Source organism: Tetrao urogallus (assembly GCF_951394365.1).
Source record: "Tetrao urogallus genome assembly, chromosome: 8".
Lineage (NCBI taxonomy): Eukaryota > Metazoa > Chordata > Aves > Galliformes > Phasianidae > Tetrao > Tetrao urogallus.
The window spans coordinates 34370016-34393048 of NC_136821.1; the positions used below are offsets into that span (position 1 = coordinate 34370016).

Below are 23033 nucleotides of genomic sequence, written 5' to 3' on the forward strand. Positions count from 1 at the left end.
AAATCAGACTGTATGACTGATCACAGTCACACAGAGGATGGTGACACAGAGGAACATGTTGCTCAAGGAGGCTGTGGATGCCCCATCCCTGGAGGCATTCAAGGCCAGGCTGGATGTGGCTCTGGGCAGCCTGGTCTGCTGGTTGGAGACCCTACACATAGCAGGAGGGTTGAATCTGGATGATCATGTGGTCCTTTTCAACCCAGGCCATTCTACAATTCTATGATTCTATGAACCTCCTGAACTGACATCCTGTAGGAGGCGGGATGGCTATCAGCACTCATTAACAATTAGGTATTTAATAACGACCAGGCTTTTAACCCCGTTCTCCCTCTCCCTTAGGTCTCACACCAGGTGCTTTGAAACAAGGAGAATAAAAAGGAAAACTGAAACAAAAGAATGAGGAAGCACCGACATTTGCCCCTCGCGGCAATACTTGGCCTCCTGCTCTCAGGCTTTTGCTCAGTTGGTGCCCAGCAGCAAGCAGGTAAGACAAGACCCATTACTGACCACAGTCCTCCACGAGCACGCTGCTCACTCGCTCCGAGATGTTTGCACCGTTTGGTTTTTAATGTGCATGTCGATGGTACACTGTGGTTTACCTCCTGCTCCTCCACTCCCGTTGGGCTGACCTCAGAGCCTGGACCTTCCCCAGCATGTCGCTAGCCGGCGGGCCAGCTCCAGGATGCTCTGTGTGGCCGGGGTGCGGGATGTGGGGTTTTGCCCCAGCGTGACCCCAAGTGGGTTTCCTCCAGGGCAGGGCTCGCCTGGCCTCCTTGCATGCGTATGAGCGTGGGAAGCGGAGGGGAGATGTGAGATGAGCGCTGCCACCGACCCGCAGGGAGCTGCTGGGTTTTTAGGAGGTGCCGGCACCCTTTGGAGTGGAGCCCATGGCACTGGGTTGAGGAGGAATGCTTGCGCTGACTGCTAGAAAATCCTAAACCCCCATCTGTTTTTTTAAAGCTGTCAGAAACGTTGCCGTGGCTGATATAATATTTCTAGTGGATTCCTCTTGGAACATTGGGAAGGAGCACTTCCAACTCGTTCGAGAGTTTCTGTATGATGTTGTAAAGGCTTTAGATGTGGGAGGAAATGATTTCCGTTTTGCACTGGTCCAGTTCAGCGGAAACCCACACACAGAGTTCCAGTTAAATACGTACCCCTCTAACCAAGATGTGCTCTCCCATATCGCGAATATGCCTTACATGGGGGGAGGCAGCAAGACTGGAAAAGGATTAGAGTACCTAATCGAGAACCATCTCACTAAAGCTGCTGGAAGCAGAGCGAGTGAAGGCGTTCCCCAGGTTATTATAGTGTTAACGGACGGACGATCCCAGGATGATGTGGCTCTGCCATCATCTGTCCTTAAATCGGCCCATGTAAACATGATTGCGGTCGGCGTGCAGGATGCGGTGGAAGGGGAGTTAAAGGAGATAGCGAGCCGACCCTTCGATACCCACCTTTTCAACCTAGAGAATTTTACCGCTCTCCATGGCATAGTTGGAGATTTAGTGGCAAGTGTCCGTACCTCCATGACTCCAGAAAAGGCTGGAGCCAAAGGACTGGTTAAAGACATCACAGGTAATGGCCGACTGCTGCGCTCTGTCCTGGCCATGCTGGTGGCTCCTGTCAGCATGGCGACTGCTGCACTGTGTGAAGCCTTTGTAAGGGCGGACTAAGATGGATGGTCAGAGGTTTAAAAACAAAGGTTTGAAGCGTATGGCCCTGTGCTTGTACTTGTACTCCATGGTTTGCAAACAGAGCTGAAATTCCTGCTGCAGGAGGCAGTGCAGGAGCCCTGGCATGGGCAGTGGCCCCTTGGAGACATCCTTCTGCACTCATGGCACAGATATGCAAGCTTAGGGCTTCTGCAGAGCTCTTAAATCACTTCATTCCTCACTCCCCAGGTAGGGAAATAGGAGAGAAACACATCAGCTTTGATGGTGTCGAACCAAAGCCCTCTGTGGGCTGCACAGGTCCCTGCTGGCTGTAGGGTCAGGGGATGGGACGTCCCCTTGCAGCTGGTGGGGCAGTGGAAAACGAGGTCTGTGCAGGGGACCCTAGGGACATGCTGGGATGCAGGCATCACAACTGAGATGCCATTATAGCCTGGAGCAGTGCAGAGTTGATGTGCCAGGGATTTGGTCCCCCTCCCCAAGACCTCATGGGCCCTTTAGGTTTGGAAGATGTAGCTTCCACACAGCCGTGCGACTACAGGGAGGCCTTGGGAGACCATATTCCCACAGACAGTGCGGGATGACTTTAGAAAGCCCCATTATTTTTCCTGTTTCAGCCGAAGACAGCAAAAGCAGTGCTTGCTGAGACTAGGTTGGGTGAGAGCTCCATCTCAGCCAGTCCACAGACCTCACTTCTCCTCTCTTGGAGAAAGCGTGCGGTTTCACAGTCCCTTTTTGCCATGCCACTCAGTTGCCTTCTATCCAAGCTATCCCACCTGCTGGGGCACCGGACCCTTCTTTAACTTCTCTGCATTCTGCACTGGCTTCAAGGAATCTGCACTGCCCACAAGCTGGGGACCGAATTTGCCTGGAAAAGATAAGAGAGCCTTCCTCTATCCCTCCTCTTGTTTATGAAATGGCAGTGAGTAAAGGGCCTTCTGAGCTGCTTTGTTGTGTTTAAAAACAGAAGTCCAAGAGATCAAACCTTTCTTTTTATTCCTGAGACTCCATCTGAAGGTCAATAGCTTGTGGGGTGATGTAAGGCAATGGCAGTGTGATGAGGTGTAACATTAATCCTCTGTGTTGTCTTGTCTGATTAACCCTCACACCACCCCACTGGGTGCTCTCCATCACTGCATGACACCAAGCGACACCAAAAGGCTGTGTTCACATGTGTTGTTGGTTTTTTTTGTGCAATGTGCTTGACAGGGCAAATATCCAGGTCACGTGAAAGCCACAGGGAAGGAAAGGAGCTCCCCAAGAAAGAACTTTCACCATTTCTAAGGAAAACATGCTGATACATGTGCTAAAGGAATGCCATATACGATCTGCTGACAGCGCTGCAGAGGCTGTTCAGCATCATCACTGTGAAGGGCCACCATGCTTCCCTGCTGAAACCAATAGGGGAATTTGTCCTTGTCGGCTGGCTGTCCTCCTCTGGGACATGCCAGCAGGTAACAGATGTCCCGAGTCTCAGATGCTTCTTTAAAAGCTATAAAGGCAAATTCATGTACATTGGGAAGCACTTCCAAGTTCATTTCTACTGAGAGATATTCTTTGTAAGCCTTCCCATCCCCTCCTGTGTCACAAAATTTAAGCTGATCCTACTGTTGCAGTTTTGTCCCAGCACACTCTGCACGAGCTGTCTGTGGACTATCGTTAAATATGTAAAAAGATGTTACAGTGCACGACAGTATGTGGTGTGCAAAGCCTGGTGCAATTAATAGTTTGCCTAGGAGCTGAGGAAATCATTCTTTCAGCTGCTGACTCCATGTGGCATTGATATGTTAGAAATGCCATGGATGTTACTTGAAATGAATGAATGTGAAGAAATAACGTGAAAGAAAACCAACCCATCCCATAGTATTTCCAATATAGAGTACCAGAGCTGTTGGTCTGTGGCAGTCCCCAGAGCTGACTGGCGTAAGTATGAAAGTCAGCCCTGAGTTTGCCCTGGTGTATTCATTAAACCTGAACTGTCTGTCTCATCTGATCCTTCTTGCTTAGTTGTGTAACAAGCATGCGTTCATTTGTCCTCCAGCACCGTCTTGTTCCATAAATGTGCACTGAAGTACGAGAGTTTTTACGGTGATGACAAATTATCCAACACACCTGTTTTGTAAAAACTGTTTTCTCTTTTGCGGGAGCAACCTGTGATGATGTGATGATGCCCACTGGTGTCTGAAATGCCATTCCTCACTCTGTACTTTGAGATTTCTCTTCCCTTTGTGCTATAAAAGGGGAGCGTGAGCATCCTAAGCACAAAGCCAACCCTAAGCACTCTCACAGCTCTTGACTCAGCAGTGGAAAAGAATTCCAGAGCCCTTTGCGATTCTGAGCTGTGCTGGTGTTCTCCAAGCTGGTGTTGGCCACTGAGTTGGCCTAGGGAAATGCTGACTCCTTGGGGAGCCTTTCCCTTTGCTGCTGGGATCGCACAGTTGAGTCTCTTTGTGGCATTGTGGTGCATGAGAGCATTTACTAGAAAAGCAGCTACACGGTTGCCAAAAAATGATGGATGATGCTCACTGCAATGACTGCAGGTTTATTCCTGGCTCTGCTAAACTATGGGCCAGTTTTGCTGCCAGGCTCACCTTCAGCTTTCAAAAACCAAGAGCCGGATTTCCAAACATGGCTTGTCAATCATTTGCAAATGATCTGAAGTTTGATTTGTTGACGAGATTGGAGATTGGTATCATGGAATCACTTGAGCATGCTTTGGGGTCTTCCTCCCCTGCCTATCGAGTGCATACAGCTCTTGGTGATGTGGATGGTAAAGTCACTTGAGCAAAAGAAGGAAGAGCAGACAACAGGCCATTTTGGGTCTGCTTCGGTAAGTCTCACAGAAAAACAGTGCCTCCCCCCTCAACAACCATGCTAATGCCATATAAAAGTGTTGTTTGGTGTGTGTATATTCTCAGCAGATGCTTGTGATCATCTGGGTATAGTCACAACGAATAGAGTTGGATAATTGTGTCATGACTGATTTCATCACCGTTTTAACCTGATTCTGCATTCCTTGATTGAATATGAAGTGTCCATACGAAAAAACACAGATCAGACGTATCTACTGATAATCAACGCATCTGTGCAAAGCAATTAACGCAAGACAGCATTTGTGTGGCATGTGTCGATAATTGTATGGGTCAGTTTGATGGACAAATATCATTGTGCATATGCTGGACAGCTGGTAAAAGAATTGCAGAGCAAGAACAGCAACCAAAACGTTTCCAGTTGTTTCTTTCAGCTGCGTTTCAAATAGCATTTACACATGCTGGGAGAAGACAATATAGTCAGCCACCGTTTTTAAAAAGCAAAAGAGCAGAATTGCAAAAGAGAGGCTGAAACCTTCCATGTAACAGGTAAATAATGGCTTTTTCTTTAAAAAAAAAAAAAGAAAAAAAGAAAATGACTACAGTGAGGAAAAGCCCCTGTGAATGTTACTGTTGTCCCCCAGCATCTGCAGTGTGAATTGCCACCAAAATCCACCGTTTGTTTTGACTCTGTCAGTTCAAATGTTTTGACAGGACGGGGTACGGGTGGAGCGGATCTAGATTTTCAACAATAGTGTTTTGCTGAGTTTTCTCCTCACGTGTCAGAAGCACAGATGCCCAAGGGACAGCAGCCACGAGCTCAGGCGTGTGCTCAACCCTGGAGCAGATGCTGGGGCTGGAACTCGTATTCAATCAGAATGCAGAACTAAGAGGCAAACGTCACCTCCTCATTGAACACGTGTTTTGTTTTCTCATTTTCTTGTTTCTTACTGGTTTCCCAAGAAACATGTCAGAACACTGTACGACTGCATGTAATCACTCATTTTAATGCTTTCACCTTTTGCATTTCTTTTTTTCAAGCTCAAGAGTCTGCTGACCTTATTTTCCTTATTGACGGATCAAACAACATCGGAAGTGTCAATTTTCAAGCCATACGCGATTTCCTTGTAAATTTGATTGAAAGCCTCAGAGTTGGAGCTCAGCAGATACACATTGGGGTGGTGCAGTATAGTGATCAACCCAGAACCGAGTTCGCTTTGAACAGCTACTCCACAAAAGCGGATGTTCTGGATGCCGTCAAGGCACTCAGTTTCCGCGGTGGCAAGGAAGCTAACACTGGTGCAGCACTGGAGTATGTGGTGGAGAACCTCTTCACCCAGGCAGGAGGCAGCAGGATAGAGGAAGCGGTGCCTCAGATCTTAGTGCTGATAAGTGGTGGAGAGTCTAGCGATGATATCCGAGAGGGCTTGTTAGCGGTGAAGCAAGCTAGTATATTTTCGTTTAGCATTGGGGTCCTGAATGCTGACAGTGCAGAGCTGCAGCAGATTGCTACTGATGGAAGCTTCGCATTTACTGCCCTGGATATCCGTAACCTTGCTGCTCTTCGAGAATTATTACTGCCCAACATTGTTGGAGTGGCCCAAAGACTCATTTTGTTAGAGGCCCCAACCATTGTGACTGAAGGTATGTATGCCTTTCTGGACTGTTGCATTTTGATGAATTTTGCACGCTTTAAAAACGATTTTTACCTTTTAGTTTTTTTTGCAATGCATCTCTCTGATCTGATTTTGGAGAAAATGTGCAGCTAATGTGCAGAAACTCGTTTGCTCAGTGGGTTATCTTTCGAAAACTTGTGTCTTTAAAAGGCATGGCATGGGGTTTTAAAGAATACTGTATAAAAAGGCTCATATAATCCTTACTGTGATATCTGAGGGTATTAAAAAGCTCATATAATCTTTATAATTGTATCTCAGCACTCCTGGAAGTAAATACTGCAGCGTGTTTGGCTCTGAGAACACTTATGTCGCATAAGCTTACATTATATGTCAGTAAAAAGTGGCATTGGAAGGATGGGAAAGGTAATAGGGATGTAAGATGGATCCCTGCCTCCAGCACTTGAATCACCTACTTCATTGACACTATGCAGCAGCCTCGGGAGAAGGGTAAAAATGTGCACTGAAGCCTCTATAGAGAATTTTGTGTCACTGGTCTTAAAAGAAAAACAACCCTTAGTTCCTCTGAAGTGAAATCCCCACTTTGCCTATCGCACGTTTCCCCTTCAGTCTCTAATCTGAGTTTGCAGCATTCCACCAGGCCATGGAAGAACAAAAAGTCCATATTCCACTGAGGTCGCTTTGTCTCTCTAAGTCGTTATGACCATTATTTCTGATCTAGCGTGATCCTGCGGGCAGTAGAATAACAAATATCTGGGATTTACGTGCTGGATTTGTGGAGCACATATGTGATTAAGAGTTTCTCACACTGTGATTTTACAGCTCAGCTAAATGTAGTGGTAGAGAGCCTTACGAAAGATCCAACACATTATGTTTCAGAGGCCCCTGGGAAAGGCGAGGCTAGAGTTCCTGCACATAATCACCAGAATGCTTAATGCAAACAACACTTCTGGGATTTGTGTTCCAGTCTGGAGTTCTGTGCATACCATTCAACTCATGATGGATGTTAACCTATAAAGCTGCATCCCAGATGTCTTCTCTAATCCATGTCTAAACATGTTTGCTATCTCATGGCTCAAACCAAAGGGAGGAATTTGCCTAAAAGATCATTTTATGACCTTGCCTCCATTATATCTGGAAGGAACAAAGATAACCTGTCCTTGTGGCGCTCCACAAGTGTCATATTTACCTAAATAAATTGAAATGTGCAAGTTTAACTAAAATGCACGTGCCAGCACCCAAGCGTGTCAATGGAAACCCCCTCTTCTGCCCCACTGATCCTAACGCTGTTCAGATCCCAGCAACTGGGTTGTTTGCTGGGACAGGAATCTTTAGTTCAAAATAATTTCCAAAGCAAGCCTTGAGCTTTTGAAATTAAAGTTTTCAGTTTGGTAATTGGAGAATACTCAGATTAGTTATGTGGGCACATCTGATTTCTTCTGCACTTGGAATATTTCCACTTCCATCTCTTGGTTCATTTGCAGAAGGTACTGCAACAGCCAGTGCAATTACATATATATAGCTGGATCAGCTAAATAGAGAAGGTTCTGTTCTCCAAGGAACTTTGGGGAATTTCCTTTCCCTAGCATCCATTTGGATGGAGTTGCTCAATTCACATTGATGCCTTGGATGTCTGCAGTGTAAAGCAGTGGTTTGAGATGCTCAGTGCATCCGGAATGGGATACCAAGCCCACTGGAGATGCCAAGCATTCCTGTTCAAATACACAAGTTATCTTGCTTCACTTTAGCTCTGGGCCTGCACGCTAGTCCTCTAGGGATGAATGAGTCTCCCAGAGTGCCTTTCTGCCTCTCTCCACTTTGTCTTAGCTATATAGCAGAAAATGAAGCATTTCACCAAAGATGGCACTGAGAAGGAATTCTCTGCAGGGTCAGGTTGGATGGGGATGTCTTCAGACATTCCTAGGGGACTGCAATAATCTTGAAATTCCAAGGTAGTGCTTTGGTCCCAACCCATTTGAAATTCCTGGCAGTCTTGCCATTGGTTTCATTGGGTGCTACATAAGAACCCATGAGAGCTTTCCCTACATTTTTTTGCTTTGTTTCCATTGGAATTAACACCATGGGGTCTTTTTTCCTGCTGGGTTTGGGGTCAGATCTTGCATTCCTCTTCTCTAAGGAAATGTACTGCAGGATTTGAGAGAACTGAGAAGAATTAATAGAGGAGGGAGCTGTTCCTTTGTGGCTTCTCTTGTCTTTGAAAAGCCCCTTTGATGTTTTCCACAAACTTCTATATAAAGTCAAAAGTTCTCAGGGTCTCCATTTTTGGGTATCTGCTGCTGAAAAGCTAAGAAAGCACTGTATTCATCTTTTCTGGATGACACAAAACAGGGATTTCAGGCGCTGTTCTCCGCTTGGAAAGTTTCCTGTACTCAGCCCTCTTCTCCTTGGAGTAATTGATGAGGAAAAAGCCTGTCTAAGGAGATAAATACTGGATGTATCCTGGCTCTGGGAAGGGGAATGCTCAAACAAATCCTTGTTCCTGTGGAGTAGCTCTGTTTGGACAGTCCGGGTGGTCAACACACTGCTAGCTGTGGCACTGGCAGTTCAAGTCAAGTTGTAGCTTGGGGTGGGAACTCTCATTCACTTCACACGGAGTTTCATCACTTTTTTTTTTTTTTTTATCTGAAACGACCACGCCAGGCTATTCTATGCTTCAAATTTTGATGATCAGTCCTTCTTCAAACAATTTCCATCTGGTCTCTGGGTGTGAGGGGCATTTGCAAGGCTTGCCAACAGAGGCAAGTCCCTCAGGATAGGCACATTGCAGAAGCTGTCTCCAGCTGTAAATCACTCCTCGGGGTAGACCAGTCCTACAGTACTTGTCCATCATCAGAAACCCAATGGAGACCAGCCTCCCCAGGCAAAAAATGGCCTTTGTGAGCACTGTTTTCTGCAGCCAGCTGGTGTCTGGCCAAAGAGGATTGCGGCCAATGCTTTGTTCTTTGTTCATATCCAAAGTAAATAGCCTCCATGCAGAGGAGCCCTGATGGGATGAAGGATTGCCCTTTTCCATCTGGGCACGGTGTACTGTTTGCTACCACTTACCCTGAGCACTGCGAAGTCCTAATTGCCTCAGCTTCCCTGGGGCTGTGCACTGAGCCTGGGAGATGATGGATAAAAGCGGGTTGTTAGAAAGATGGTGTTATCTCCCATAATGATCCCATATAATGCTTTTGTCATAATGAGTGTCGGTCTTGTTAAAATTTACTGCTGCATCATGTGCATTTGATATATTAAATATGATGATGTTTTGGTTCCAGAGCTGCACAACAAGTTTTCTGGTGGTGGTTTTTTTTTTTTTTTTTTTTTTTTTTTTCTCCCTATCTTCTTTCAAACTAAGCCAGAGAACTGGAAAGCTAAATGTGCCCTTTCTTCATCCTATGCCATCATCCATAATACAGTTTCAGAGATTACAACCTAAGATACCTATTTTGCTAAACAAATGGCAAGCAGAATAGAATTCAGCTCTTCCATGACTGGACTGGCTGTGCCAAGAAAAACCATAGCTTGTTTTTGTTAGATAAGGAATAAGATGTAGAACACGAAGACCCAAAGTCCAGGTATGTTGAGTAAGCAGAGATTATTCTTTACTTGTGTCATTGCTCTTGTGAATCCAGTCCTTTTGAGACCAAACCAGTCTCAGATTTTATTCAGATAGCTCCACTGCAGACTGAGGAGCATCACCAGACTATTTTGCCTCCAGCTAACTGCCAAGATTTCTCCTGAATTTTTGCACTTCTCTTGTTTTGCATAAACATTTTAGTATTTTTATAAACAACTGAAGTCTAGCAAACTCTTCAATGTTTTCGAAATGGGAAACACTTAAGCAGATTTCTTGCTACCCCCCTCCTAGAACCCAAGTAATAATACTGTGTTTTTTTTTTTTGTTGTTGTTGTTTTTTTTTTTAAATAAGAAAGACCCTTTAAAAGGTACAAAAAGTAAGAGTCCCACAAACAAATAGTAAGTCCTAAGTCTTGCTGGGCTGTTGACATAGAATTTATGCAGATAGCGTAGTGGAAGACCTTCACTGATGTTATATTCATGTGTGTGTATCATTACTTGCAGTTATTGAAGTGAACAAGAAGGATATAGTCTTCCTGATAGATGGCTCAACAGCTTTGGGGACTGGCCCCTTTAACTCAATTCGTGATTTCGTTGCCAAAATCGTCCAAAGGCTGGAGGTTGGACCCGACCTGATCCAAGTCGCGGTGGCTCAGTATGCAGACACTGTGAGGCCAGAGTTCTATTTTAACACCCATCAGAACAGAAAGGACGTGATGGCTAACGTGAAGAAAATGAAGCTCATGGGCGGCACGGCCCTCAACACTGGCTCAGCACTGGACTTTGTGAGGAGCAACTTCTTCACCAGTGCTGCCGGGTGTAGGATGGAGGAAGGGGTGCTGCCCATGTTGGTACTCATCACTGGTGGTAAGTCCATGGATGCCGTTGAGCAAGCTGCAGCAGAGATGAAAAGGAACCGGATAGTGATCCTCGCCGTTGGGTCGAGAAATGCTGACATGGCAGAACTCCAAGAAATTGCTCATGAGAGAGATTTTGTGTTCAATCCAAATGACTTCCGCCTTCAGTTCATGCAAGCCATTCTTCCTGAGGTGCTGTCACCCATCCGGACGCTCTCTGGAGGAATGATTATCCACGAAACACCATCAGGTAATTGATTATCTTGTTCTAATTAGAGAGATTTTTATAAGTTTATCAGCTTGTCTTTTGTTACGCGCAGAGGTAACACGAAAAAGCATGAAGAACATTTTGGCATAGCTAAATATGGTCTCTTTGATTTGCAGAATGTGCATGAACAGACAGATAAACGTGGTAGCATGCTTGTCGTGATAACTTTGCCATTCCTTCCTGGGGACTTTGTCCCAGACCATGTTAGTCACCAGCCTTCAAAGCCTGGATGCAACAGAGGAACATTACTAGTTAGGTACTCAGATCATACACTGGAGGTTTTTGCTTTCCCTTAGGATGTGTGTGACCAATGGATAGGACACCCTGAATATCATCATCTCTTCCCCAGCTTGAAAAATCATCAAGTATTGGATACATAGTCAAGAAAGCTTGATTTTTTCTCTTAGTGTAAATAAAACAAGAACATTTGCTCATGGAGATGTTCAGAAAACGCTAGCCTGATGCTGTTGGCCAGAAACAGCTGCTTCTATAATATATTTACAGTTTTCTTACCAACATTTATTCAGCCCATGCCTTAAGAGGCACATGAGACTGTTGCAGTGTTGACTTCAATTTAATCTGCAGTGTTGACTTTAATTTAATCTGTTTAGAAGATGATCCAAAGCCCTGTGAAACCAACGTATTCTTTTTACTTGCTATTTCCATCGACATCAGTAGACTTTTGGAAGAAATCCAGAAGGTAGAGTCACGTCTTCCAAGTCAGTTTCCTGGTACTTCAGGAGGTTTTTAATCTGTATAGAGATTTTATACCAAATTTCTCAGGGTTTGTCCCCAATAGAGATGCTTGAGGTTGAATTCTTGTTGTTCTAGGTCACATCTGAGCCTTGCAATTCTGTCCCATGGCATATGGACATTAGTAAAACAAGACTTTGTCCAGCTTCCAATAAGGCCAATAGTGAGATTCCTGTTGTCTTAAGTGGGTCTTGAACCATCCATGCTGTTGTTTTTTAAGTAATTTAAAATTGTAAACCACAGATTTTTTGAAAGAGTCCTTTAAAAAAAAATTGAAGCCTATGACTGATCTATATGAAGAGTAGACATTTTTAAAATCAGTTAGCTGATACTTGTCCTTAATTAAGATGAATATCACGGAACTCATCATTTAATAAGCTTTTCTCAGAGCATGTTTCCTGCTAATACAGTTTTGCATGGCTGTGTACCAAACCCGACATTTTTGTTTTTCCAGTGCAAATTAAAAATGTTCCTCCACCTTCTTGTTCTTTGCAATTTATCCATGCAGCTTTTGTTTTCTTTTCTACTCCTTTTATTGTTCTGAACTCACAGCTACACACATCCGCAATAGGCAAATAAACATCTCCCACTCTGTAAACAGACCATCGCTAATAACGTAACTGAATTTGACATTGGGCAGTCTGTTAGATTTCAACCAGAGTAGCTAAAGATATCCTCTCACCCTGGGCCTTGAATGAAACTGTGCTAGGAAGAAAAGCCCATCTTCTCCCATCTGGAGATGATGTATTAAGAGCAAAAAGCACACAGGGAGAACCTGCAGCATCTTAAGGGTGACACTGCAGACCTGCGACTCTGGGCTCAATCACAGGAAGACAACTTGGGGTCAACTTAATCTTACGGAAGGAGCTGAGAATTGGCCAGTTAAAGCCCAAATGGAGAGACTTTCACCCCTTTTACTGCTTGCTATGTGCAAATCTGTAAAATGCAATTTTCAGCATCGAATGCAGACGTTGGAAAGCACGCGTCTTGGGCATTCGCTACCCGCCTCATCCAGACCAAGTTCTAAAGCCAATAGTAAAAGCTATTTTTAATACCCACTCAAAATAACAACCAAATTAGTTACTTGGCAGAAGAGTTTTCCCATGCAAGCAGAACCCTTCACTGCATGACAGCCCAGCACAGTGTGAGGGTAGCGTGGCCAGAGCAGGCACTGCAGGGCACGGTGTGCAGGGCACTGCATCCTATGGGATGGGGATTGCTTAGCCATGGTGGTAGAGCAGAGCTGAGTGTCAACAAACGCTTTGTGTGCCAGCAAATGGCAACATTCCCTCAAGTGGTAAGCCCTGAGAAAATCCACGCTGTCTTCCAGATAAGCAAAGTCTGTAAGTATAAATCAGTGTTGCTCGATTAAAGCCAAGAGAGCTACCTTTTACCAGCTAAAGTATGGCCCAGAACACGCAGCTCTGGCATCAGCAGCCACTGAAATCATCTGCCCTTACAGAGGCTGAGCCCTATTGATAAATCTGATGCTTAAAGGCTTTTCCATACAAGTCAGAAAGCTCCTTTGCCAAATTCAGTGATGTCCAAAGTCCTTGTTATTTGTCTCGTGATCATACTCTCTCTCTTCTCTTTCTCTCCCCCACGCCCTCCTCCCTCCTAACAAGGTTCACATGTGTGTACATGTGTATGCATGCTGTATGCACACATGAAAATATCCATTTTGTTTTCCACGATGTCTCATGTTATTTTCTGTGCTCTACCGCAGTTCAAGTAACCAAAAGGGATATCATCTTTCTTTTGGATGGATCACTCAACGTCGGAAATGCCAACTTCCCCTTTGTGCGGGACTTTGTTGTGACTTTAGTTAACTACCTTGATGTCGGACCCGACAAAATCCGAGTTGGCTTAGTGCAATTTAGCGACACTCCTAAAACCGAGTTCTCCCTATACTCATACCAAACCAAATCAGACATAATTCAACGTTTGGGGCAGCTGAGGCCCAAGGGTGGGTCAGTGCTGAACACTGGCTCTGCACTGAACTTTGTGCTTTCGAATCACTTCACTGAAGCTGGTGGGAGCAGAATAAATGAACAAGTGCCGCAGGTCCTAGTCCTGGTGACGGCAGGGAGGTCTGCCGATCCCTTCCTGCAAGTTTCCAATGACTTAGCTCGGGCCGGAGTGCTGACTTTTGCTGTTGGAGTTAGGAATGCGGATAAGGCAGAGCTTGAACAGATTGCGTTTAATCCAAGAATGGTATATTTTATGGATGATTTCAGTGATCTGACAGCATTACCTCAGGAGTTAAATAAGCCTATAACAACATATGTTAGTGGAGGTGTGGAGGAGGTTCCACTCGCCCCAACAGGTAATATCTACCTTCCTTCATCTTGACTGCATTAAATTAATCTTGTTTGTCTTGACTGTTTGTTCCCGATGTACACCTTCACACTTGTCCAAGGCCCTCAGTCAAAGCGTTGAAGACTGTGCCTAACCTTAAATACATGCTTTGATACAGTCAGCTCTTCATTCTGAGGTTGCAATTTAAAGACAGCACGGTTTGAAGGAGGTAAGGACTGAAGGGTGAACAGAGCAAGTCTATGCCCACTAGTTCAGGTGTTCCCTTTTCACCTCCCTAATAACATCACAACCCACAAGTTCATTGCTTGTACTAACTCAGGCAATGGGAGCTTGTAATTTGGCCATAGGGACTGTTACGTGAAGATAGACATAGCACCAATGAGCTATTGTACACCAATGTAGGAGCAAAGGTCTAGCCACGTACACGTAGCAAAATCGTTCTCTACAAGCACTCTGTAGAAGTGATATTATGAGACTGTCACAGAGACTGAATTTGCCTTCAGATACTCAAAATTAGGCTCTAACATTAAGCTTAAAAATTGTTGGCAGGCTTAATCTTTTATAAACTATTTGCTCAGTAATGCCCTTACTATGCTGTAACTCTATAACATCATGGAAAAGACAGCAATGACAGCAGGGTAGCAGAGTCTTAGGATACAGCAAGTGAGGATAAGCTCAAGCGCAGCAGCTGTGGATGCAGAAACAAAGAAAGCAAGCTGCTTACCTTCAGAAGGTCTCAAGTAGTCAGGGATCTCCAACGACGTACCCTCAACCTCCACTGCCAACCCTTAAATGAGGTCTGGGGTGGATCCTGGCTCCATCACTTCCAATCACTCAGATACATTACATGCACCTGAGCTCTCCAGGGTTGGCCCTGCCTTCCAGGTGCTCAATCACTGCTTCAGGCCATGGCTATACACATGCAAAGACACAAGAATATCCAGAATTGTTTAGGCTGGAAAGGAGGCCAACACAGCAGGTGTTAAGATGCACAAATATGAGGTGCTTGATTTTGCCTTGGATGCTTGATGAAACTAAAAGGACCATTGATAATGGGTAACAAAATTTCCCCCTCCCAAAGTCATTGCTCACCTCAGGATATGACTGCCTTGTGATGCAAATTGAGAGAAATACTCTAAGAGAACATGGAAAATATGCTATATCTGTGTGTATAAACTAACATATATTCATCACCTTCCGAGCCTTTAAATACAAAAAAAACCCCTTTCCACTTCTATTGTACTTCATGTCTCTATTGTTAGCAGGTTGCTAGAATAGATGTCACTGTTCTATTCTGAAATGGCCAATTTATGATATGACTGATATGATATGATACAATATGATGTGAGATCCTGGTGCCTGAATTTACTGAGTCTTAAGAGTGGTGTCCTTACTTTCCTTTCCTTATCAGATAAACGCATCAAAGGTACTGTTTAATCCTGTAATCTCTGAATACTTTGGTAAATGAGAATCACTCGTTTTGCATATTGAAATCCATCTGATTTAGAGAGAAGTTTCTAGGGTGAAATTTAAGAAGAAACATGCCTTCATATCTTTTATTTCCCTCTTTTCATTTGTGAATTTATTCTAGAAAGCAAGAAAGACATTTTATTCCTGATTGATGGCTCAGCCAACCTCTTGGGTAGCTTTCCTGCTGTCCGGGACTTTATACACAAAGTCATTTCTGACCTGAACGTGGGTCCCGACGCCACGCGAGTAGCAGTTGCTCAGTTCAGTGACAACATCCAAGTTGAATTTGACTTTGCTGAACTCCCATCTAAGCAAGACATGCTTCTGAAAGTGAAAAGGATGAGATTAAAAACTGGGAAGCAGCTGAATATCGGAGTTGCGCTCGATGAAGCCGTGAGGAGACTGTTTGTGAAGGAAGCTGGAAGCAGGATTGAAGAAGGCATTCCACAGTTCTTGGTCCTCCTCGCCGCTGGGAAATCAAACGATGAGGTGGAGCGACCATCGGGAGCTCTGAAGGAAGCTGGAGTTGTGACCTTTGCTATCAAAGCCAAGAATGCTGATTTATCAGAGCTGGAAAGGATAGCTTACGCCCCACAGTTCATTCTGAATGTCGAATCCCTTCCTCGGATTTCAGAGCTCCAGGCAAACATAGTGAACCTACTGAAAACTATCCAGTTTCAGCCAACAGGTACAAGGCCCCATGGTTTCCATGGTTTCCAAAGGGCTGAGAATTACCATTTGGCCCTTTCTCTTCAGTAACTGGGACATTTGGGCCTGGTGATGTTTAAAATGATTATGTAGAAACTGCTATTGCACTCTGGTCAGACCCTGATCCAGCAAACACTAAGGTTCAAATTGAATTTTAAAGACGAGTCATTCCATTAAAGGAAAAAGCCTTTTGTTCAGCTGCAAGAGCCGCAATAGATGCTGTTACTGATGCGTAAATGATGGTATAAGCATGAAGTAACAGATCCATTGCCCTAGTTAAATAAGTTGACATACAGTGCTGGGCAAGGACTTGGAGGAGCAAATTAAGGCTCGTCTCAATTCCTCTTTCTATTCACCACTTTCTGGAGGAGTGATAGGGTTTAAGAAGCACTGTGGAGTCAGTGAGATCCCACAGATCAAACCTCCTTATTCATTCTTCCTCTATTACTTAAAGGGCATAACAGCAGTCTTTACGTTTTGTAACTAGGCACCAATAAATCGGATGATCTTCACACAGTTACTACTTAAAGCTCACCTGCTGAAAAGGGATGAATTAAAGAACATAACATATCATAAAAAAGAATCACAGCTTCTATCAGAATTTGAAACGGCAGTACTGGAAATTATGCAACTGTGTGATTTCCCAAAGGCAACCTTAGTTTGAAAGTTAACCTGTCTTCCAACAGCAGGTGGAGACAAGGAAAACTGTAATGTCTTCCACATCATCTCTTCATGAAAGTTCTGGGCAGATGGACTTAGAATCATAGAAACATACGAAAGAAATAGGGCTGGAAGAGATCTCAGTGTGCCATCTGCTACATATCCATTTTCCCAAGAGGATCTGCTTGTCCAGAACCGGCTGACACTTTTCTAACCTCTTCTGAAAATCTTCTAGTACAGAAAATTCCTCTGGCCTTTCTAATCAATCAATGCAATTGACTGAATATCCTCATTGCTAGATGTCTGATGTAAGTGTCAATACTCCGCCTTTTTCCTTATGGCTTCATCCATGTACATCTCTTTCAACTCAGAAAGAATACAGGTGTCAGCTCTTTCTTGTGTTTTGTTTGACCACCTTTCATTCACTTTAAGCTTGCCATGTATATAAGGGTGGTGAAGCACTGGCACAGGTTGCCCAAAGAGGTGGTGGGTGTCCCATCCCTGCAGACACTCAAGGTCAGGCTGGATGGGGCTCTATGGAGCTGTAGGTGTCCTTGTTCATTGCAGCAGAGTTGGACTAGATGGTCTTTAAAGGTTCCATTCAACTCAAACAATTCTATGTCTTTTCTCAGTCATTATGTCTCTAGCTGTGTAACCTCAGTTTCCTAGGATTAGTTCATTAGGTTCAATCTGTTTGAAAAATAGAGTACAAGCAAGGACATTCAAATATTCTTAAGTTGATCTTCTCTTACATGAGACAGAAACCATATCCTGTTGTTGCTGGAAGTATCTGTACTTTTAATGGGAGGTGGAATTTAAAAGGCATTAAATATTTTGCCCACATTGGCATTGTCTGCCTAGAGCCTTCACTTTGTGGATGACCAGGCTATTTTTGGTCTTCCTTTTATTGCAAGTTACTTACAGATCAGATCTCTGCTACTGCAGATGCTTCTTGCTAGATCTCAGTTTGTGCTTCTGGCCATTCTCATTCTCTCTGTGCTGGTTTGGAAAATTACTTCTTAGTAATCTGATCCCACCTGCTCTTTTATGTCAATCCTCTCATGCCCCATGAAGAGCTCTAGATTTATGTTGTTTTTCAGAGGGATAGCTAGATGTCTTTAATGTTGTTAAGAAGCTTGCATTCTGCAGACCGAGGGTTTAAAATTCCTTTGACAATAAGGTACTGCAACCAATTCCACTAGCTGCTCCCCAAGAACTGCACCCACCTCCTTTTCCTAGTATTCTTGGCCCACCTCATCAGTGTATGCATAGTTTTTCTTCTACCTAGAGACTTTTGTTAGACCTCTTTTCCTCTGTTCCTGAGCTTCAGAGGAGCTACATGAAACCAGGATATGCCAGGCAGTGCCTGCTCCCTCTTCTTACTTGCCTTGCTCAACAAGCTATTTTAATATTCCAGCCCTATGTATTAATCTACCAAATTTCTGACATTCTTCCTACATAATAAACCTTTCCTGAAGTCTGTATTAAGATTTCAGTTACCCTTGGTAACTTTTTATATTTTGAGCATTCATAAACATAAAATATTTCCTTCAGGGGAACAGTTCGTGCTCCTGTTGTCCCAATGACCATTGCTATGAAAAAACAACAGGGATGCCATTCTTCTGCTTGGTGTTTGAGATGCAGTGATGTTTTCTGCTTGGCTGAGCCAAAATTTTGCAATTCCATTAGCCAACAGCAGAACTCAACAACAGTCTTCCTGATCTCTGAGTTGTATAAATAATCACTGAGTGTTAGCTCACCATTATTATTCTTTGCCCTCGAGGAAAGTTCAAACTTAAAAGAAACAAAAAACAAACACAGTGCCTTGTATTTCAGAAAAGCAGCTCAGCATTTCCAGTTGGATGTGCTTTTCGGCAAGTTCGTATTTTGTCTGGGCATGTGCAGGATCATCTTTCTCTAAGGTCAGCAATGCCTGAGATAAGCTGTCGTCTCCCTCTCTGCTGGCTCCTTGCGAGCACCCCCTCTGCAGTAATCATAGAAAGACATTTCCTTCTGAACAGCAGATTTATCTGTCAGCCAAAATTCCGCAGGTAGAGGATGACACCTGGAGGCCCTTGGCACCCTATTTCCTATGTGTCTATGATTCTATGGCTTGGTGGATAAGGCACTGCAGATGTTGCACTGTGGTTTCCACCAATTTCCACCCATCTGCCTCCTCACCAGGGATTGCACCCGATTGCAAAGTAACCGAAAAACTGATTCTGAAACCTCGCTGTCCCCTCCTTACACTTCTGCACTCCTTTGGTTCAATGTATTCAGAGAACAATCACTTCAAAAGAGAATCTCACTTATTCTCCCTTCCCTTACTTGTCTCAAACAGTAGTTGAGAGAGGTGAGAAGAAGGATGTGGTGTTTCTAATCGATGGCTCGGATGGTGTCAGAAGAGGTTTCCCCCTGCTGAAGACCTTTGTGGAAAGAGTTGTCGAAAGCCTTGATATTGGCCGTGACAAGGTCCGTGTGGCCATTGTGCAGTACAGCAACGTCATACAACCCGAGTTCTTGCTGGATGCCTACGAAGACAAAGCCGATTTAGTCAGTGCCATCCAGGCACTGACAATTATGGGAGGATCTCCTCTGAACACCGGAGCAGCCCTCGACTATCTCATCAAGAACGTGTTCACCGTGTCGAGTGGCAGCAGGATAGCTGAGGGCGTCCCGCAGTTCCTGATCCTGCTCACTGCTGACCGATCCCAGGATGATGTGAGGAGGCCCTCGGTGGTCCTCAAGACGAGTGGCACAGTGCCCTTTGGCATCGGGATTGGAAATGCCGACCTCACAGAGCTTCAGACGATTTCCTTCCTCCCGGATTTTGCTATCTCCGTACCTGACTTCAGCCAGCTGGATTCAGTGCAACAGGCCGTGTCCAACAGAGTCATCCGACTGACCAAGAAAGAAATAGAATCACTTGCCCCTGATCTGGTTTTTACATCACCCAGCCCAGGTGAGAAGAAGTTTGTGTCTGCACCAAGAGCCAGCGGCAAAATATGATGTTTAGAAACATCATGGTTGCAACACAAACAGAAAAGCAGAGATGGTCACGGCTCTACATCCACCTTGGTCTCACTGTCAATGTATTTTTTGATGTACTTAGGGTTAGTAGGACCTGTGACATTAAGCTGACCCACCCTTAATTACAGTCCTACAAAGTGGTCCATGTTACATCAACATGGAAGACACACCAAGTGGATGCCAGGACTTTAATCTTATTTTAATTCAATGAACTGTTATTTCAGTCCATACTATTCCTCTCAAAAAGGAAATGGCATCGTTTAAATGTTACAGGGATTCCTTCACACAACTACATACCAACGTCACCTTTCTGCTAAATGTAAGACCTTCTTCGGATGTGTCTAACATTTGCTACGCTCATTCACAGGGGGAAAGGAAAATGGAAAAGAATCAGAACTTCCATTTCTGGTCTCACTTTGAATGAAATCCAACCAGCACTCACCCATCCTGAGGGAATGAAGGATACCCAATCCAAATCAGTCCCTTCAAAATCCACCATTCTACTCTATCTGTTCCTTCCCTTCAAAGTCAGACTGCTTTCCCCAAGCCCCACTTGTCAATGTAATATTCAATGATAATTCAGGCTCTGACCTGAATTACTGAGAGAATCATGGGATAAAATCTATCTTAGAGGAGAAAGACAAGGAAAGAGGAATGGCTCGTGTGGCAGCCTGCCCTGAGTAAGGAGCATCACCGTGCTACATTTCCTTGTGTGTAGATCCCACTGGGAATTAATGTTCCAAGATTCCCTTGCTCTCTCTCGCTTCCTTTTCTCTGGAAACTGCTGTTCTTGCACTGCCTCGGGATGTGCCTAGTAGACTGACCCAGTCTCTGGGGCTCCCAGGAGAAATCGTAAGGAAAGAAATGAGCCTCTTCCCAAAGCATGGGCCAGTGACGTAGATAATGACATTAGCTGCTCTCCATAGGCATTGCTTGATGACATCCTTTGACTCCTTCCTTCTTTTCCACAGCGGGTGTGAAAAGAGATGTTGTGTTCCTGGTCGATGGCTCCCGCTACGCTGCCCAGGAGTTCTACCTCATCCGTGACCTCATTGAGAGGATAGTGAACAACCTGGATGTGGGCTTTGACACCACCCGGGTTTCAGTGGTCCAGTTCAGTGAGCATCCCCATGTGGAGTTCCTACTCAATGCTCATTCCACCAAGGACGAGGTGCAAGGTGCAGTGAGGCGGCTGCGGCCGCGGGGTGGCCAGCAGGTGAACGTGGGGGAAGCCCTTGAATTTGTGGCAAAAACCATCTTCACCCGTCCCTCGGGGAGCCGCATAGAAGAGGGTGTCCCTCAGTTTTTGGTCATCCTCTCCTCCCGCAAGTCTGATGATGACTTAGAATTCCCATCGGTGCAAGTCAAACAAGTAGGAGTGGCACCTCTGGTCATCGCAAAGAACATGGATCCTGAGGAGATGGTGCAGATTTCCCTTAGCCCTGATTATGTGTTCCAAGTCTCCAGCTTCCAGGAACTGCCCAGCCTTGAACAGAAGCTGCTGGCTCCTATTGAAACCCTGAGTGCGGACCAAATCAGACAACTCCTGGGAGACGTAACAACAATTCCAGGTAAGATCCTGTCATTACCAGCTGCCTCTGTTGCTATGCAAGTAAATACAACTGGGTAAATGATTTTTAATCCCTTCTTTTCTTAGTTATAAATGGGGGCAGCACACATACTGCTTTTGGAGACCACTTCTAAACATGCAGAAATTTTTCTACCTAAATGTATAGCTTATTCTTATTTTCAAGTCAAAGACTGCAAGGTGCTTGATTGCATGTTCCCATTTACTGGCTAAGAGAAAGACATAAATCTGTGGCAAAACAGAGCTAGAAATATTGCCAAATCCAGACAAGACTGTCGAAGAATGAAATGGATAATCATAGAATGGCCTGGGTTGAAAAGGACCACATGATCATCCAGTTCCAACCCCCTGCTATGTGCAGGTCGCCAACCAGCAGACCAGGCTGCCCAGAGCCACATCCAGCCTGGCCTTGAATGCCTCCAGGGATGGGGCATCCACAGCCTCCTTGGGCAACCTGTTCCAATGCATCACCACCCTCTGATGATAAAGGTCTGAGTAATATATGCTTAGAATATTAGGCAAGTCACTTATGCACGCATGCACTTGCAAATAAGCCCTTGTGGATGAGCTCCACGAAGCACCATGCCTAAATTTGGGTAAAATATACCATGCAGTCTTACATTACCTGAGAAAATATAGCATAGAAATCCTGCAGAAAAGTCTAAGCAAAATAATTTCTCCTCTCTTTGCTTCCTGGCAGATGTTTCTGGTGAGGAAAAGGATGTAGTCTTCCTTATTGATAGCTCCGACAGCGTTAGGTCTGATGGGCTTGCTCACATTCGGGATTTCATCAGCAGAATCGTTCAGCAGCTTGATGTTGGGCCAAACAAAGTGCGGATTGGAGTGGTTCAGTTCAGCAATAACGTCTTCCCTGAGTTCTACTTGAAAACCCACAAATCTAAAAACGCCGTACTGCAAGCCATCCGCCGCTTACGGCTTAGAGGAGGGTACCCCGTGAACGCTGGCAAAGCCCTGGACTACGTGGTGAAGAACTACTTCATCAAGTCTGCAGGGAGCAGGATAGAAGATGGAGTGCCCCAGCATCTAGTTGTCATCCTTGGAGATCAGTCCCAGGATGATGTCAACAGGCCTGCTAATGTGATCTCTTCAACGAGTATTCAACCTCTGGGTGTAGGAGCCAGGAATGTAGACAGGAACCAGCTGCAGGTCATTACCAATGACCCTGGCCGTGTGCTTGTAGTACAGGACTTCACAGGACTGCCCACTTTAGAAAGAAAGGTGCAGAACATTCTTGAAGAGATTCCAGTACCCACAACAGAAAGCCCCGGATATCCAGGACCTGGTAAGATTGCTAATGCATCCTGCAGGCTTTTCTGAGTATAACACAGAGTTTGTACAATGTGTAAATGGCTCCATAACTCTTTTTCATCCCCAACAATTAAGTTATGTTGCTTTAAAGAACACTTTGAAGAAGATTTTGTGGAGCACAGGAAAGCGTAGAGTTTGAAGAGATGAGTCTATCATGAAAACATGAGGTGTAATAAAAACATTGTGTAAAAGGTTTTGTCATGTATGTAAGTCAAGTCACTCCAAAGACCAACAAAGTTTACAAGTTTGAAAGGAGAGAGACATGCAATGCTATCTGACATAGCACTAAGCACCATGAGTATTACAAATGTCACAAACAACGATTAGCCATTTTGATTTCTTTTGTAA

The 23033-nt window shown here is 44.6% G+C and overlaps 1 protein-coding gene across 1 annotated transcript in view; it reads left to right on the forward strand.

Moving 5' to 3' along the window:
- Positions 1-399: 399 nt before the first annotated feature.
- Positions 400-23033, forward strand: part of COL6A3 (collagen type VI alpha 3 chain) — a gene marked incomplete at both ends in the record, with an annotated part of 46984 nt that continues 24350 nt past the window's right edge. The window contains 9 exons of the mRNA XM_079538942.1: positions 400-487; positions 964-1581; positions 5528-6130; positions 10208-10810; positions 13308-13907; positions 15492-16058; positions 19080-19700; positions 20740-21339; positions 22057-22659. Of these exons, the coding sequence (XP_079395068.1) occupies positions 400-487; positions 964-1581; positions 5528-6130; positions 10208-10810; positions 13308-13907; positions 15492-16058; positions 19080-19700; positions 20740-21339; positions 22057-22659 (4903 nt within the window). The remainder of the gene's footprint in view (positions 488-963; positions 1582-5527; positions 6131-10207; positions 10811-13307; positions 13908-15491; positions 16059-19079; positions 19701-20739; positions 21340-22056; positions 22660-23033) is intronic.